General features: G+C 38.4%; 2 protein-coding genes across 2 annotated transcripts; both read right to left on the bottom strand.

Moving 5' to 3' along the window:
* Nucleotides 1-2,346: 2,346 nt before the first annotated feature.
* On the bottom strand, nucleotides 2,347-7,450 carry LOC130099850 (uncharacterized). Its single transcript, XM_056265612.1, has 10 exons — nucleotides 7,330-7,450; nucleotides 7,073-7,187; nucleotides 6,918-6,980; nucleotides 5,461-5,515; nucleotides 5,193-5,284; nucleotides 4,909-5,026; nucleotides 4,674-4,781; nucleotides 4,421-4,588; nucleotides 4,077-4,241; nucleotides 2,347-3,188 (listed from the first exon to the last, which is right to left on the bottom strand). The coding sequence occupies exons 1-10, from the start codon at nucleotides 7,395-7,397 to the stop codon at nucleotides 2,989-2,991; spliced, it is 1,152 nt and encodes a 383-aa protein (XP_056121587.1). The 5' UTR covers nucleotides 7,398-7,450; the 3' UTR covers nucleotides 2,347-2,988.
* On the bottom strand, nucleotides 7,430-17,111 carry LOC130095800 (uncharacterized). Its single transcript, XM_056262542.1, has 8 exons — nucleotides 16,765-17,111; nucleotides 14,147-14,303; nucleotides 13,931-14,044; nucleotides 12,478-12,560; nucleotides 8,106-8,284; nucleotides 7,880-7,976; nucleotides 7,649-7,787; nucleotides 7,430-7,455 (listed from the first exon to the last, which is right to left on the bottom strand). The coding sequence occupies exons 1-8, from the start codon at nucleotides 17,077-17,079 to the stop codon at nucleotides 7,430-7,432; spliced, it is 1,110 nt and encodes a 369-aa protein (XP_056118517.1). The 5' UTR covers nucleotides 17,080-17,111.
* Nucleotides 17,112-17,366: the final 255 nt, after the last annotated feature.

Below are 17,366 nucleotides of genomic sequence, written 5' to 3'. Positions count from 1 at the left end.
GCATAATAACGTTAACCTCTCTGTTATTGTGGCTATTGCACTGTCCTGCCATCATACAAATTCAGTTTGATTCTGTTAGCCTAACCGAAGTTCTGTTACTCACTGGAATCTGGATGTTTTAATGCGTTTGCTCATTTAATCATTAAATAATTAAGTCTTCAGGTCGACTGTTTTACAATGGCAATGCAGCCTACAACATTTACATTTGCTCCGTCATTGTAAAATCCAATTTGATCACGTTTTCCATTTAGCATATCTTTACATTTCAGAGAAATGTTGTGCCTCTTGTGACATTACCACGGATCTGGAATGGATCTGTGGTGGACCCACGGTCAACATGGTCTTGTTCTATGAGTTGCTTTTGATGTTTACTCATTAAACTTGAATACTTCAGGTCAACTGTGTTACAATGGCGCTATTGCACTGTGCTATTATTTATTCTGTTTGATCCAGTTAACCTTCCATGGTCGACACACAGATTCCCTCAATAGCCTGATCTGGATGTTGGTTTATGCTGTCTGCTCATTGGCTTCAGGTCGACTTTACAATAAAAATGGGAAATGTAAGTGAACTGACATTTTGCCTGTCAAAATAAAATCCATTTTGATCATGTTTTGCAGCCATTTCTTTGAATAGATTAAAAGAGAATTTGTAATGCAACCACAGATTCATCCGTGGGGAAAACAAGGACTACAAACTCAGGTTTCACTCAATTAAAATTTATTTTGTTTGTTAATTTCAAAATAATTAATTTTCATGGCGTTATTTTTTTTTTTTTTTTTTTTTACTGAAATCGTGTGATGGACCCATTAATCATCCTTGTCAAATTGAGTTAAATAAGACTATATGGTCACTGTCTAAAAAAAGGACATTGTTATTGTTTGGGCTTCTCATGGATTACCAATGCATGAACATTCAGTCGGCGGAAAAGTGACCCTAAGCCTATGCACAATCCACATTAACAGAAAACAGGCAATCCATCCATAGTCATTACCTGATCTGGTTAAATTAGGCAACATTAAAAGCATGGAATGCTTGTACAAGGGATTATTATTTGAGCAGTAGTGGTAGTGTGCTCATCCCCACATGTGTGGTGCAGGGCAAAAGGGGGCTGGATACAACTTAAAATAATGAGATGCCCGCACTCTGCTATTTTTCCCATAAATATTGTGCTGCAACGTTTTGACCCCGCATTTTTGCACAATAAAAGTATGAGAGAAATAGCAAAGTGCGGGCATCTAATTTTTAAAATGTATTACTCATGGACAGAGTTGTCAAAAATACACACTTCCCATACTCAAGTAGGAAGACTTTTACATTTCTTCTGAGATAACAGGAAATCATATTCAAGGTGAATTTTCTATTTATTTCCTTAAGACCATAACAATTTATCCTCTATAATATTTCCACAAAACATGTGAACTAGTCAAGAAGGAATGAACTTACAGAGAAACAAGCATTGTGATATACAAAGTAGACAGGCCAATAATGCAGTGTAGACAGAAGTATACAGTTGGTTTACCGAACATGGCTGAGTAATGAAAATGAACTATAAATATGTGCAGTGAATTAGCAGTTACCATATAAGAGCAGAATATGGATATGTAATATGAACAATGCATGAACAACATGATATGTGAAAAGTAGTATCTGTAACATTATAATAGTAGTAAGAATAATGTGTAAGAAAAACAAAATAAATATGGATATTCAGTATAAACCATATAGACATATGTACAGCTATGTGCAGTGTGGTAACAGTACCACTGTAGTGCAGAAACATTATGAGTAGTAAGAATAAGTGTATGTTTCAGGATGAATAGTATGGAGAGCAGTAGAATACGGCTAGATATGTATAAGTGTAATTACAGTGTAAATGTACATAAACAGAACACAATGGGTCTCATTCATGAGACACGAGGAGGAGAAAAAAAAAATTGTGTAAATCGTGTGTAAAGTGGTTCTTGCGTAAATTTTCGGATTAATTAAAATGTCCGTATTTTCCAAATGTTAGTTCGTACGAAAGAAATCTACACCTGCTGCCACGCGTAAATAGTGCGTTTAACATCAGAACGTTTAGCTCATAAGGCAGCATTTTAAATTCACCTTAATCGGGTACATGTTTACACATCATTAAATAAATAAAATAAATAAATATATATATATATATATATATGTGTGTGTGTGTGTGTAGTAATTGCGTACGGTTTTTCTTTTTACTTTTATGACGAGAGCCAGTAATAGCATCTGCAAATGGAACACAAGTCCGTAAGTCTTTTTTTATTATATTTTTTAAAACATTTTTTATATTCAAGCTGTTTATTCAATTTTATTTATTTTTTTAAAACTAGTCTGCAAGTCACAAGTGTTGCAGCCAAGCTTCATGTAGAACCATTTTCTTTTAACTTCTGGGACTGTTCGATTAACAGATGAAACTACATTAACTACATCTGTAATGTGCTGCCAAGCATTTTTACCTAAAGCACTTAAGTAAAAGTATTATTACCTCAAAAAATCCTTTTTTTTAGGACCCGATACACCACTATGTACGCTTGAAAATAAAATGTGGCGTTTTGAATAAACTTCTGATAATAAAACGCTTTTGAGATGACATTGAAATCCTTCCTTTGGTGTCATAATATGATGCCCATATATAGTTGTCAGTCGGTTTTAATCGGCAGGATTTATGGTAATTGAGAGAATGAGCGTGCACGCACGTCCAATTTACAACATATTGGAATTCATTAACACACACACACTTCTGTGTAATCTGACGTTTTCAAAGTAGTTGTGAATCAGGAGAAGAATTTTCTGCAATGTCTCTTTATGCACAAATCACTCACATATTTACTTGTATATTTACGAACGTTTCATGAATGAGACCCTATGAGTGGGATTGGGCTAAAAAAAAAAAAAAAAAAAAGGAAAATGGAAAATGAAACACAAAGTTGACAGATTTTAAAAACAAAACATAGAGTGGTCTCTTTCCTAATCTTCTGACTCTGGACTACTAAGGTCATACTCGTCATCAGTGTCCGTACTGCATTCTGTGTCCTGTATCTGGAGGTCGTCAACTATAGCACTGTACGTGCTCACAGCATTTTGGAATAAACTCCCCAGTATGGAGGACCTCCGCATGAGGACACTTTTCCAACCAGATGCAGCATCCTCTGACATGTCACCAAAATCTGTAACATACATAAACATAAGAATTACAAGTATTGTTCCAAAATCATAGCATGTAGAGCCACATAGACAGAAACATTTGGTTGTTTGTTGCATGAAATCTTTAACAAGTGAAACAAGGACATTTAATTGTCATATACTGTGGTTACTGTGGGGGTTGAGGTGAGGATAGACCAAACAAAGTGTGAGGGTGGAGTATGGCTAATATGGGTGTGATGGCAGTAGGACAAAACTAAACAAATAGACTGTTACCAGCTCAACATGACTTTTTAGCACTCTGTACCTACCACTTTTGGTTACACCTCTGTTGAGGTTCCAACGATGATATGTAAATATTGGATATTGCTAAGTTGTCATTGTTATCTTCAGCATCGTAATGTCTGAGCATGCCCTCAGCAGCTATCTGTCAGTGTTAGCACGGACAGGACGGCTGATAAGAGTAAATATTGCCATCTCCCCAAAAATGTGTCTGTATTGTGATGAATACAGAATGCTGTTGATTTTATCTGCTATAGTCATTGCTGTTAACATCTTTTCCACGTTGGTGATGTTTACTTTAGTGGCGCTATAGCCACCAGTTACATTAAATGGTACTTTTATGCAGTGGTAAACAAAACGTCTGTAACCAGAGTACCGTAATTTCCCAACTATTAGCTGCAGTTTATATTGATTTTGCAAAATTTCTTCAGCTATGAGGTTAATACACAGGTTAATATGGAAGTAATATGGTTTTGTTTCTTTTAACTTGCATAAAACACTGTCCTGCGGCTTATACACAATGTGGCTAATACACAGGAAATTACTGTAGTCAAGTTGAGGCGAGTTGAGCAGTAGGAAAGGGACTAATATAGTGAGGGAAAAAAAGTAAAAAAATTCAGAATTTCACTTACAGCCCATTCTGATGTTCTCTTGAAGCTTATCCACTGCCTTTAACTCCTTTCGTAGAGACGTGATGTGCTGAGACATCTCCTTCACAAGGATGCTCTGCTCCTCCTCAAGCCGTCTAATTAGCATTGTTTGGTCAAAAACAGACCGTTTTAATCTGAAGGAGTGGCCTATGGGTAGAGGGAATTGATGGAAATATGAAAAAGTGATTTAGTATTCACAATTAAGTTACAAAACCAAACATACACATATAGATAGACAGATTGAGAGATAGAGAGAGTTTTTCATTGCTATACCATAGGCATGTTGGCATACATTTTAGAGAACATGTCAAGATAGGCTACCATACCATCCTCACTTCTCTCCCAAGGCAGGATGTAGTCCTCTGTCAAATTGGAAGCCAATTCCCCATCAATCGTATCCTCTGCAATAGTATTGTAGAGTCCAATCTTTTGTCTTAGTTTGTTTTTTAATTCTCTTATTTTTCTTCTCTTTCTTTGTCTGGTCTGGTTGCTATCTGCAAAGTGAAACAATAAAACTCTAAGGAAAACAGAGTTTTTGTTTGCATTTGCAATGTGCCATTTCAATATTTGTCAACCAACCATGCTGACGATAGAGGTCCTGCTTCTTGCGTAGCAGGGCCACTATGATACTTTCTATCTCAGCCCTGAGATCCTCTGTTGCTCCCTGTTGTGTTGTGCTACCTGGCTCTGAATAGGCAACACAGTCAAGCGATAGTTTCATTTGAAAGATTCTGATCACCTTATGTAGTTCATATTTGAACAAAGTAATTAACAGTTGTATTTCTGAAGAGTCCGAGCACTGTGCATGATTTACCTGTGATTGCCCACTCCTGAACATCACACACCCACTGCTGTGCTGTTTGTTCAGTGATGCCATTCCTCTGGCGGAAATCACTGAAGCTGGCAGCTTCCAGCTTTGCCCTCTCTGAGATCTTTAAATCACACACACACAAATTCAGGATCAAGAAATTCCTTAATCTACAGTTTAGAAATCAGTGTATGAATGAGCTTATTACAGATGGCCAGACTCCAGCTACACTGTTTGTTATCAAAATTTATGTTGTGTCAGGCTAGAGGAACATAGCAAAATGTCCTTACCTTGATGTATCTGTTGGCCAAGACCTTGTGAAGGTTTGCTGTCTTTTTTTTGTTCCACCCCATGGCCTGTTGAGTGAGCATATTTTCTCTCCCTGATTGAAAAAATAAATCTGTATGAGTGATTGGATCAGTTTAAATGGGAAATACCATTGCAGTTAGACATGACTTAATACAACAATTACTTTAGTGAGAGGAGAACAGGAAAATGACATTTTAGAAGTCAGAAATACCTCATCACAGTGTATGGTTTGTAATATGTCATACCAACCTGCCTTTGTCATGTATTTAGTGACAAGAGCTGCCCTGGAGAGGAAGCTGTTTACCTAGATGTAAAAACAATACAGAAATTAATGTATTCCCATTACTTAACAAAAAAAAAAAAAAAAAAAAAAAAAAAAAACACGTAGCCATATTATTAGTATTTTTTTTATAATATCTGATTGTCAATTAGCTCTCCCCCTTGTAATGCCATGGAAACTAAAACGAACACACCCTTTCAGTGGTCTCCATACACAACCAAATTGGCAAGATCGAGCCGGATTGGGAATTGGGAACAACCTTGGATATTATAGTGACATGCATAGCCAACTGGGTCTACATTGGGGGCTGGGGTGTTAACAGTGGCCCAGTGGTTAGGGCCTTTGGCAGATGACTGGTTTGAATGCCGACCAGGATGAAAGTGGTTGTGCGGAAAGTGAAATTTGTCGTGGAAATCGGTTAAACATCGCTGGCCTGTACACATCCACGGTTAAGGTGCCCTTGAGCAAAGCACCAAAACCTTTACTGCTTTCCGGACACCTTAACAGATGACTGCCCACTGCTTTGAGTTAGTGTGTCACCTCACTGTGTGCTGTGTCACGCTCCACGGATGGGTTTAAAGCAGACACTGAATTTCCCGAACAGGATCAAATGTGTGCAGTCTATATACTTAAAGCAGGGATGGGCAACTTCAGTCCTGGAGGGCCACAAACCTACAGAGTTTAGCTCCAACCCTGAAAAAAAAAATCACCTGCCTGTAACTTTCTAGTAATCCTGAAGACCTTGATTAGCTTGTTCAGGTGTGTTTGATTAGGGTTGAAGCTAAACTCTGTAGGACAGTGGCCCTCCAGGACCGAAGTTGCCCATCCCTGACTTAAAGGGATAGTTCACCCAAAAATGAAAATTCTGTCAGTATTTACTCACCCTCAAGTTGTTCCAAACCTCTATGTGTTTATTTGTTTTGCTGAACACAAAGGAAGATATTTGGAAGAATGTTTTAATCAAACAGATCTCAATCCCCATTGACTTCCATATAGTAGGAAAAAATACATACTATGGTAGTCAATGGGGATTGAGATCTGTTTGATTAAAACATTCTTCCAAATATCTTCCTTTGTGTTCAGCAGAACAAATAAACACATAGAGGTTTGGAACAACTTGAGGGTGAGTAAACGATGACAGAATTTTCATTTTTGGGTGAACTATCCCTTTAAATGGTGCAGCTCAGAAGGAACATAGCTTGAAATAGTGATACAACATTTATACAGCTACACTGCTGACTTCACTTTTTACTCAGACATAATGGGTGTTGCAACTGCAGTTCAGAAGATGCCCTGATGGTCACTCTAACAAGCATAGATCTTTGTTTGATATCCTGATGTACTTTATCCTTCACACTCTGCTTATCTCACATGTATCAGTGAAGTCTCCTATGTCCACATAGTTACTAAGTCAGTAATAACATACCTGCTCAACTTCCTCTCCGACAGTGTTCCCTGCTCCATCCTGATTCCTGCCACCCCATCTCACCTGTAACAGTGATTTATCATTACCTTCTAATGGTAAAAGTGTAATGTAATGTATTGTATTAAACTTACTCCATTTACAGTCATTTCAGGTACCTCGCATTTTGCTGTGTGCGCTTTGGCATGCATGACACTCAGAAATGGCTTCATTTCCATCAACGGCTGCATATCAGTGAAATTATCAGCCACCTTGCTTAGGTAGGGCCAGTACCTAGAAAACAAGAGCATCATTATTGGTATTATCAACACAATTTGCTTGGAAATCAATCTAAAACTACGACTGAGACTAAAACATTCAGGTATGTGTCATTTGATATACAGTAGGTTTACCAAATCTGACCAAGAGAAGTTACCTGCAGATAACATCCATTGCAAAGAAGGTAACATTTGCCCTCTCTGCCATGTCCTTTTGAATAAACATTGGATATGCGAAGATTTCTCCACGGTAGTGGTTCAGGGCACGCAATAATATCCCGTGTCTGATTGATAAGAGACAATGAGGTTAGTAATGATCAACATACACAAAGAGTTGCTCAAAATCCTCACGCACACACTAACACACACTTTCTTCTTCTCTCATACACAGTCACATTTCTTGTTTTTACTTTACATCAAAAAATTACATTCAGATGAATAAATAGATTAGTGTCCACAACATGAATGACAATGTACAAGAACACTCTCCTGAAATACGAACACACCTGCAAACTGCCACCTGAATACCCTCTTCATCAATTTTTGAGGAGGATTTGTTGGATGTCTCCTTACTCGCCTTGAACCTCGACACCCCACACGTCCCACTGTCATTTGCCTGTGAAGTCAGCAGTTACTCATTTCAACAAATATACACACACATCTTACACACATAAATAAACAGATTATGGTATGCAGAATCAAACTTACTCTTGCCCCGCTGCTTCCTCTGATTTTCTCCAGAAAGGTCAGAACTTCATCATCTTTGGCTATAAACAAGCCCTCATATAAAGACGGTTCCTCGGTTCTGTACAAATGATCACAAAATACCTAATTTAACTAACGCAGTAAACGCACATTACTCTACATGCAACTATTTCAATGACAATGTTCTTGTTAAATATAATTATAAATCGACTGTGTAGTCTTTACATACCCTCTTGATTTTCGGAAGCGGTAATGTTTTCGGTTGCCATCACAACACACTGCCAACATGTCAGGTTGACAGGCTGGACAGCAAAAAGAGTCAACTTCTGACATCATGTCCTCTGAATGTTTGCATAGGCAATATTCAAAATAGCTCTTTTGAAACATATCCGCACAGATTTTCCCCATCTATGCAATGAAAAAGAACAATGGATTTAGAAAAAAAAAAAAAACATACCCACAAAATTACAAATACAGTCATAATTGTGTGTTACAATGTGATTCAGGCAGACTAACCCTTCCTCCTTGAACAGACTGGTGCTCCAACAGCTTTAAAAAAGCATGTCTTGAAAGCGAGGGAGCTGACAGCTTCATGTTAGAAATATTACTATAACCACGAGAACCAACCTGGGAGGCTGCTTGACACGCATAAATACACACACACACACACACACACACACACACACACACACACACACACACACACACCTACACACACTCCCACTCAGTTCACTCTAAATGATCAACTCCAGGACTCAGTCTATTTGTGTCTTTTTGTGTCAGACTTGTGTTTTTTGTGCTACCTCAGGAGGAGGTGTAGATTGGGAGTGAGGAGGGCAATTATTTTTTGAGCACACTTTTATTAGCCTGATGTTGTCATACTCAAAATTGCACAGTTGCATTTTTAGCTCTGAAACAAACCATTTAGTATTTTTTCTGTTCTGAACCGCCCTGGTTCACGCATAGTTGCTCCTCAACGAAGCAATGCAGACAAAAACTTCCCGACCTCAAATGTTGTGGGTGAGCCTATAAGTTTGGCTGGCTCCCAGGCTACTCTTTTATTGGATTTGATTGAAATTCTTGCATCTTTTTAAATTCATTGCAGTCATCTGATCTTCTTTGGGAGGCCAGTGAGCACAGTATCCTAGGCCTAGTCAAGCTTGGAGAAGAACATCTTATTATAAGCCTATAACTCATCTTATGTGTCTCGATCAGATATCACCTTTACACAATGGCTGAGACAGCCTAATTTGTGATGCAATAGTGTCATAAAAGAGGGGTAAACATGAACTCTTTTGTCAGCAGTGGAGATTTCTTTAAGATTGCAAGGAAAACTCGGCGTCCCCTTTAATGTAAAAAATAAATAAATGGTCAAATATGTAGCCGTCTATTGTGTTAACATTGTATTGACTAAAAATGCGTTAGAAAACGTTATTCTCAAAGACAAGTTAATTCAGAATCAGCAAAATTCAGCAGGTCGCGACGCGATTTCCTTCTCATACATTTCCCGCAGCTACAGTGTGCATCCCTGTTGAAGCCCAGCTTCCATTGACTTCAATGGGGCTGCTTTGTACAGTTTTTTTTTTCCAGCGCTTCGAAACTAGACGGTCATCATTAGAAAAACGCTGTGATTACCGTATGTTCCTCCCACGCCACGGACATGTACCGTTGGGGGTGAATGAGGAGTGGGCTGGTTGGAGGGTCTATGCTGCATCTCCTTTTGATTGACAGCGATTTCATTCCATAAAAAGTCGCTGATGCTGAAGCTCTGTCCCATCGCGGATTTTTCAAGATATAGTCGAAAAACAAACTGCTACCTATTTCTTGGTATTTGCTTGTCGAAATTGTTACTTATACTTAATTAAAACAATACTTGTTACTTATACTTAATTAAAACAATAATTATTAAACTAATCAATTATTATTAGTAGTAGTAGTAATATACTTTATTATATAATTATTTATACCTTTATTATTATTACATTTATACAATTTAACTCTGCTGGTCATTGAGAGGACACTGGTCAAGTCACTGGAAAAGACGCCTAGTTGGTAAGACAGGGTCACAGACCATTTTCATGGAAAGGAATGTTGAGCAGAATTTACATATAAATGGACAATTTTTATGATGTAGGCCGAAAATGAGCTTCCACTCTTTGAAAGACCAGCAACCGCCACTGGTGTGCCACCACCTCTCCCCAGCACACAAATCAGCTTAAACAGCATCATGCTAGGATAGGTGCAAGGTTCAAAATTGTGATGTCATTTCAGTATTAGCATGTTTTTTACTTAGAAATTAAGATTGCAAAAGAAAAATACTCAGCATAACATTTTGTTGATTTTATTTTATTAGAGAGAAATAGAAATAGAAAGAGAAAGAATGAGTGAGTGAGTGTGTCAGGCAGCTTCCCAGGTTGGAGGCCAGGATTTCCCGCTAGGAAAAAAAGGGTAAGGGATGATTAGTAAAAAAGTCAATAATGAATAATCACTTGATAATCAAAGCTGTAATGTTTACATTGTAACCTTTTTTCCAGTTTGATTTGTAATTGTAGTGGAGGGACATTTAGATTAACCAATGTCATAATAATACCAATTAAAAACACTATGATGAATTTGTATATGAAATGGCACCAATGATGACAAAATTTGGTGTATTTTGAAAAAAAGAAAATGGTGTTTAGTTAGCAAGGTGACAGCTGGTCAAGCATAATTCGAAAAAAAGTATGCACAATGTAACAACTAATCAAAGATCTGAATAATCCACAGTATGGAAATATAAAAACTAGCACCTGACACTCTGAATTTACAAAATGTTACAGCATCAACATTTCAAATAACCATATTTACTACTTCAGAATACATTTCTGCATCAACAATAGTTAATAACTTACAATCACTCCAGACAACACTCTTCACCAATTTCCAAACGCATACTGTGCACATCCAATAAGGAAGCACGTATAAAGTTGTGTTACAATATATAGACTGAGTTGTGCTCTACAGTATCTCACAGAAGTGAGTACACCCCGCACAGTTTAGTAAATATTTTAATTTCTCTTGTCATGGGACAACCCTGAATAAATGACACTTTGCTACAATGTAAAGTAGTCAGTGTACAACTTGTATAACAGTGTAAATTTACTGTCCCCTCAAAATAACAACACAAAGCCATTAAAGTCTGAACGGCTGGCAACAAAAGTGAGTATACCCCGAAGTGTCCAAAGAAAAGCTAAATAAAAAAATGTAAAAAAAATGTGAGGGGTGCACTCACTTCTGTGCGATACTTTATGTGTGTACATGTAGCCTATAGTATGTAATTGTTGTAAGTTATGTTTATGTCTGCTGAAAAAACGTAATTTTGTGGATAATTGTATCTGGTGTGGAAGACAACCAACACACCACAGTTTGCAGGGGAGCCAATCAATCAGCTTCTCCATCTTCCCCTGGGAAGGCAAACAAAGACATATAAAATCGGTGCCTTGCTTAAGATAAACATTGCTCTCAACTTTACATTTCATTTAGTTACACTTAAAGGTAGTATTAGCCATTCAGAGCGTTTTGTAAACATATAACACTTTTTGTAATGTTCAGCTAATCTCCTCATTTTCCACTCACTTCCCATTCCCATTATGAGCTGTAAAACATTACAGTCATTTTACGCAGCTCAGTCACCATAAATTAGAGCATAACAGGGGTGGTGATGATGGCCCAGTGGATAAGACACATGCCTTTGGTGTGAGAGACCGGGGTTCAAATCCACTGTGAGACACCAATGTGTCCCTGAGCAAGACACTTAACCCCTAGTTGCTCCAGAGGCGTGCGACCTCTGACATATATAGCAATTGTAAGTCTCTTACATAAAGCGTCAGCTAAATGAATAAATGTAAAATGTAAATAACTGCAGGAAAACATTCTGGGGTTGGTAGAATCTCTAACAATAACAAAACATGGCTTGATTTTGTTCACCCTGAGAGTACTGAATGTGGGGGTGAGTTATCTCTGGTGTCTTATCGAGTGTGACAAGAGAAATTTTTAACATAAACACCAACATAAACAAATACAATATCTGGTAGGATCACTGGTACAAATTTTAAATTACTGCCATTAGCCGATTAGTGACAATATCAATTAAAACAAGTGATCAATCAGTATTGGTAAATCACCCATTGTTTTCTTTGCAATTGTATTATGTATGGGAATACCTTTCTCTTTCTTGTTTTTAACACGCATCTATATGCGTGCACCTCTTGGCTGTTGTGGGGACAATCCATTTCTTTTTTAGAAACTGTTTAGAAACATAAGCAAATAGTGAAATGTTAATCCAAATGTTAACATACAAAAAAGAAAACAAAAGTACATCATATAACTTATTGTAAAACAGTCCACAGATTAGAAGTATTTGCTGTGACCTGTAACTCAGTAAAGAGGGAGGGGTATATTTGACATCACACATATTGATATTATGCGTACAATTCACATGTAAATTAAGTACATCAATAATGTTAATGTCATAACGGAGACCTGCATAGCAAATTAAATAGCAAACGTAATGGGAATAAAGTTAAATATGGCAGAATATCAGCTTTGAGTTTATTAGGTACACCTTTTGTCCTTTGACGTCTTTTGTAATTTTTCCCCCCCTCGTTGGTGTCGGTGGCAGGGCTGGTTGGCAGAAGAGCTTCCACTAAAGTTTAGACACAGAATATACAATATGCAAGAAGGTCAGATATAGACGTGTGGCTGCTCAAGCTCATTCTACAAAAAATTAAAAGAAGGCACGAAAAGTTGAAGAGCAAATTACTAGGCTAAGCACACAAAATTTTGGTGCGATCATTGCCACTTGGTGGGACTTTGGGTTACCTTGCCGGTGCCGAGCAGTCTGTTGTCAGATGTAGCATTGGCCTATGCCTTATCAATGGGGACCCTTTCCTAGATCTTTCTGTTCCGGCACCTGTTGTTCTAGTTATTTATGACTATCTTTCTGTATAACACTGGTCGGACCTTTTGGTTCGTTGAGAAGATGATTCGGCGTACGAGGTAGGACGTAGCGTAGGAAACGTCACGACGGTTCCTACGCTACGTTCGCCGACTTCAATCACCCGTGAACGTACGTAGCGTAAGAACCGCCGCGACGATCGTTGCCGGAAGTCAGATATTTTCATTTATAAAGTTTTAAATATGTATATTTTTACGACAAAACCGCACGGATTACCCTCAGAAGGCCTTCGTTTATCACCCTGGAGCCGGATGGATTACTTTTGTGAAGGATTTATGCACATTTTTGGGACTTGAAGGAGCTGGACCCCATGTCTTCACATTATATCCACTGAAGGGTCTAAGACTTTTTCTAAAATTACTGAAAATGTGTTCGTCTGAAACAAGATTGACATATGCATCTCGAACGGCTTGAGGGTGAGTAATGCATGGTTTAAATATCATTTTTGGCCGAACTATCCCTTTAAGGCGGAAGAGAAGGTTATGTGCGGTCCACTCTGCTGCTTCTCTTGAGCTGCGCCAGAGCGATCTCACGCCACAGCGGCAAAACGGTAATTGTGTTTTTGAATTTCGTAAGAAAATGAACCTAATTTAAAATCAGAGACTTTGTTTCATATCAATAATAACAAAGCACAAAGATTATTGCAATTTATTGTATGGGATGCGCAAAACAATGCCTTGTCACCATGCCCTGAAGAAGGCTCCATGCCGCTATGCGTGGGCTTTTTAAATTTGTCCGTTTAGGACATGTCATTTTTTCAATAAAGAAATTTTAATTAAGGAGTGCCTCGGGGTCATCAGAGATTTCTTTCTCTACTGTCTCCTAGATGCGCAAAACAATGTTCCATTCATTCATCAACTGAAAACAGGATGACAAATCGATTCTTGGGATTTTAGAAACAATATTTTTCTTAAAAATGAGAATCGATTAAAATTGATAAATCAATCATTTTTACCCAGGCGTAAATAACATACTACAATAATGATGATAATAATATGCTGGTAAAGAACACTGTCATAAAAATATGAAAGATAACGATAAAGCTATACTAAGCACACCTTGTTGAGGTGGTGGGTCTTGAATGGTCTCCAAATTTAAAACGACAATGGTCTCCTCTTCTGGATCACGTTGCAGATTTCCGGTTGCTGAAGGGTCCGTCGGCACTGTCTTTCCTGAAAGAATACAAGGAACACAAAGAATATACTTAGTTTTTAAAAAATTTCTGAATTTGGATTGTTTAAAGATGTTATAATGTATAGAAAATGTGGAATCACCTTGAACTATCATGCTGTAGATAGTGTTCATGTTGTTTAGGCATATCTTTTCCCCTGAACTTAATTTGAGCCCCTCCGGCAGCAGCGTCTTGACTTTTTTGTTTGGGTACTCAAGAAAAAGCATGGGCCTCCAGCCCACTGCATTCAGCTTCTCAATCTGAAAGAAAAAACATACTCTAAAAACAATAATAAGGGCTTTATGTCTACGATAAAACTGTGCTAGTGTTATGTGTAACAGACACCAGCTCCACAACAGTATGTTTCAGATGCAACTCAGATACACACTTTTTAACTTATGGAAGAGCTGATGTATACATACAGTAAGCTGATATACATATATAACAGATGATACATTGGGGATGTGGGGAAGGTGTGAGTATATGTGGGTGGGTTTGGTGTGCCTGTCTACATCATGTGCATGATGCATGCATGAACATCTAAGTACAGTAGCATAGTAGGGGTATTACTCTTATCTGGCTTAGACTGTTCTACAGATGATTGCATGATTGAATTGAAACTATAAGCCTCCAAGAGCATCTTCATGTAAAGATCCCTACTAAGAGATTGGTTAAAAGTTTTTGGTCTACCACACATCGCATTAACTTACACACAACTCACATCATATTCTGTGCAATGAGAGAATCTCACTCAGTAATGTGGTCGGATGGTAGCAGCATGTCTTGGTTGAGGGCCCAGTCAGTGCTTCCCTACAGCTGAATACACGTGGTCAAACTGGAGCCGCTCCCACCACACCAAACTGATTGACACAGCCCTCAACAATAGAGGGAATGCGCGTGACGTCACCGTCGGCCGGAGTGCCTGCAGTTACTATGGTTACTAAACAGTGAGTGGCAAAAAGACTGAGCGGCTGTACATGTTTTCAGCACGAATGCCGCGAAAAACAAACACAACACATATAAAGTGGGAAAGAGCTTTGCGATTGACTGTAGGCCTACAATAGATTTGACAAAACATCGGAGGTATATTTTTACAGACTGCTATAGAAAGAGGAGCAAATGGATCGCTGCAATTCACAGAAACAACTGGACTCCAGTCAGCGAAAGGTGGATTTGCTGTTTTCATTTTGTGTCAATATGCTGAATTTAGGAGTAAAACCATACCCATATATTTTGTACGGTTATATACATTAACAACTCATCAATTAAATATTTATCATTGCATATTCTGCATTATTGGATGTTTTTTTTTTAATAAACACTGACCAAAAAAACGTATATAGTTTAGGGCTGGACGATATGATATATATATAGGCTATATATAACACTGATATAAGTGATCACCCGGATACCTACCTATATTATATTTATATAAAGCGTTCACAGGCTTGCTTTGTGTTTAGGTCTATATTGCTTTTATTTCCCCGCGGTGAAATCAGGCAAAAATAAATGTCAGGCAACACGATTCCTGGCTGCATGTCAATATCCATGGATCACTCAATCTTTAGTGAGGAACACTTGAGTCCAACATTTAGTTTAAATTGATAAAATTGTTAGATTTAGTCGCATTTCCGCAGTTTCCCCTATTAAATCCAGTCACGCAGCAGATCTTTTGCCACTCGGTCAGGCTGAGGGGGTTGTTCCGGCGGGAAAGTGACGTCAATGCATTCCCTCTATACCTGCCGCATTATCACGGTATGCATAAAGACAACGCCAGGCCCGTGCCTCTACAACTAGCTGGCATTGCTCCCTCCCATCCCCGCTCCCCACATGCCACATAAGATGCAGCCCAAGACAGCACAGGAGAGCACACGAGATTGACACCTGGCATCCCCTTCATGGACAGACAGCACCTCCACCACGATTGAAATCCAGATCCAGTTTCCTGCAGACAGTCCCACCTCCAGACAACCAAGAAACAGCATGGACAACATCTGGAAAGATAATGGAACCAGCTACATACACAAGCCCAGGACTGGATGGAGAGAGGAATCACCCCTACTGAATGTCCCACCAGGGTGGCTAACCTGGAAGACCCTCAACAGACTACGAGTGGAACAGGAGAGGTGCAAAACACTTATGAAAGCACGGGACCACCAGACAGAAGACACATGCAGCTGTGAAGCTGTACAGACAATGACCCACCCCCAGCACCAAGCTGAAATGACCCCATCAGCTGTGACCAGATAGTGACAGAATGACATCTAAGGTTGCAACAGACTCGAAGAAGAAGAAGAACACGCAAGTGAACGCTATGTACTTACATAATTGGGCATGAACCACTCAGTAGGGAAGAGTAAACTGTGGATGATATGGAGAGCTCTGACGTGTGTTACAGAACTGCGGGCTATCACCTACTGTAGGTGAACCTGGCGGTTTCTTGCCTGTTTCCTTACACTTTTCCAATTATAATAGTTTAAAGTTAAGATGCTGAAACTGATCAATCAATCGCCTTTATTAAAAGTTTCATACAATGTGCAACTGAAAATATGTGCTAACCTGACGTGCTAATCAACTCATGGTCTATGTGAGTACATCTATAGCATAAGTACAATAGAAAAATAGTCGGTTATAATGTAACATACCACCTGTGTCACCACCTGGACCAAGGTAATTTTGAAGACACATTAGTACTATGGTAATGTAGCACAAGTTACTTACCAAAATCACGGCATCATCCATTAAATGAGATGTTATTTGATTTTTCTTTTTCTTGGACACCCAAGACTCCTTCTCCATCTGGAATTTTTCCATTTTTTTTTTCAGCCTTAGATGTTGCGGCTGTGCTGCCTTGCACATGGGGCAGACCTTGCATCCATTAAATATTTGTTCTTGGCATGCAGGGCACGACTTCTTCAACCCTCCACCAGGCATGCTTTTGTTATTCTGTAAACCATACAAAAGAAAAGGATGATTAGAATAACCATTGTATAAAAATATAAATTCCTTAACTGCAAGAGTTGTGAAGGTTTCCATAAAACACTTTCAGTCTTTCCACTACAATTATCTTACAATTATCATGTAATAGACAAAATTACAGCTATGTCGCGACTGATATGTGTGACCAATCCAGGGTATCTAGCATAACACTATGTGACCTGCTGTTCCTACAGCAAAAATGCAAATCATACATCATTATAATGAAACAAAATACAAGACTATCTTTAAATAACCTAAACTTGTGCTGTGTAGAAAATAAAAATCTTGGGATACTTACTGTATGAAATATGAGTTGAGTTATGGTATGAGTAAGTATGAGTGAG

Source organism: Rhinichthys klamathensis, unplaced genomic scaffold (genome assembly GCF_029890125.1).
Source record: "Rhinichthys klamathensis goyatoka isolate OS25496 unplaced genomic scaffold, OSU_Roscu_1.1 h1tg000011l_1, whole genome shotgun sequence".
Lineage (NCBI taxonomy): Eukaryota > Metazoa > Chordata > Actinopteri > Cypriniformes > Leuciscidae > Rhinichthys > Rhinichthys klamathensis.
The sequence above is the reverse complement of the archived record's forward strand: the minus strand, read 5'-3'. Positions and strand labels throughout refer to the sequence as shown.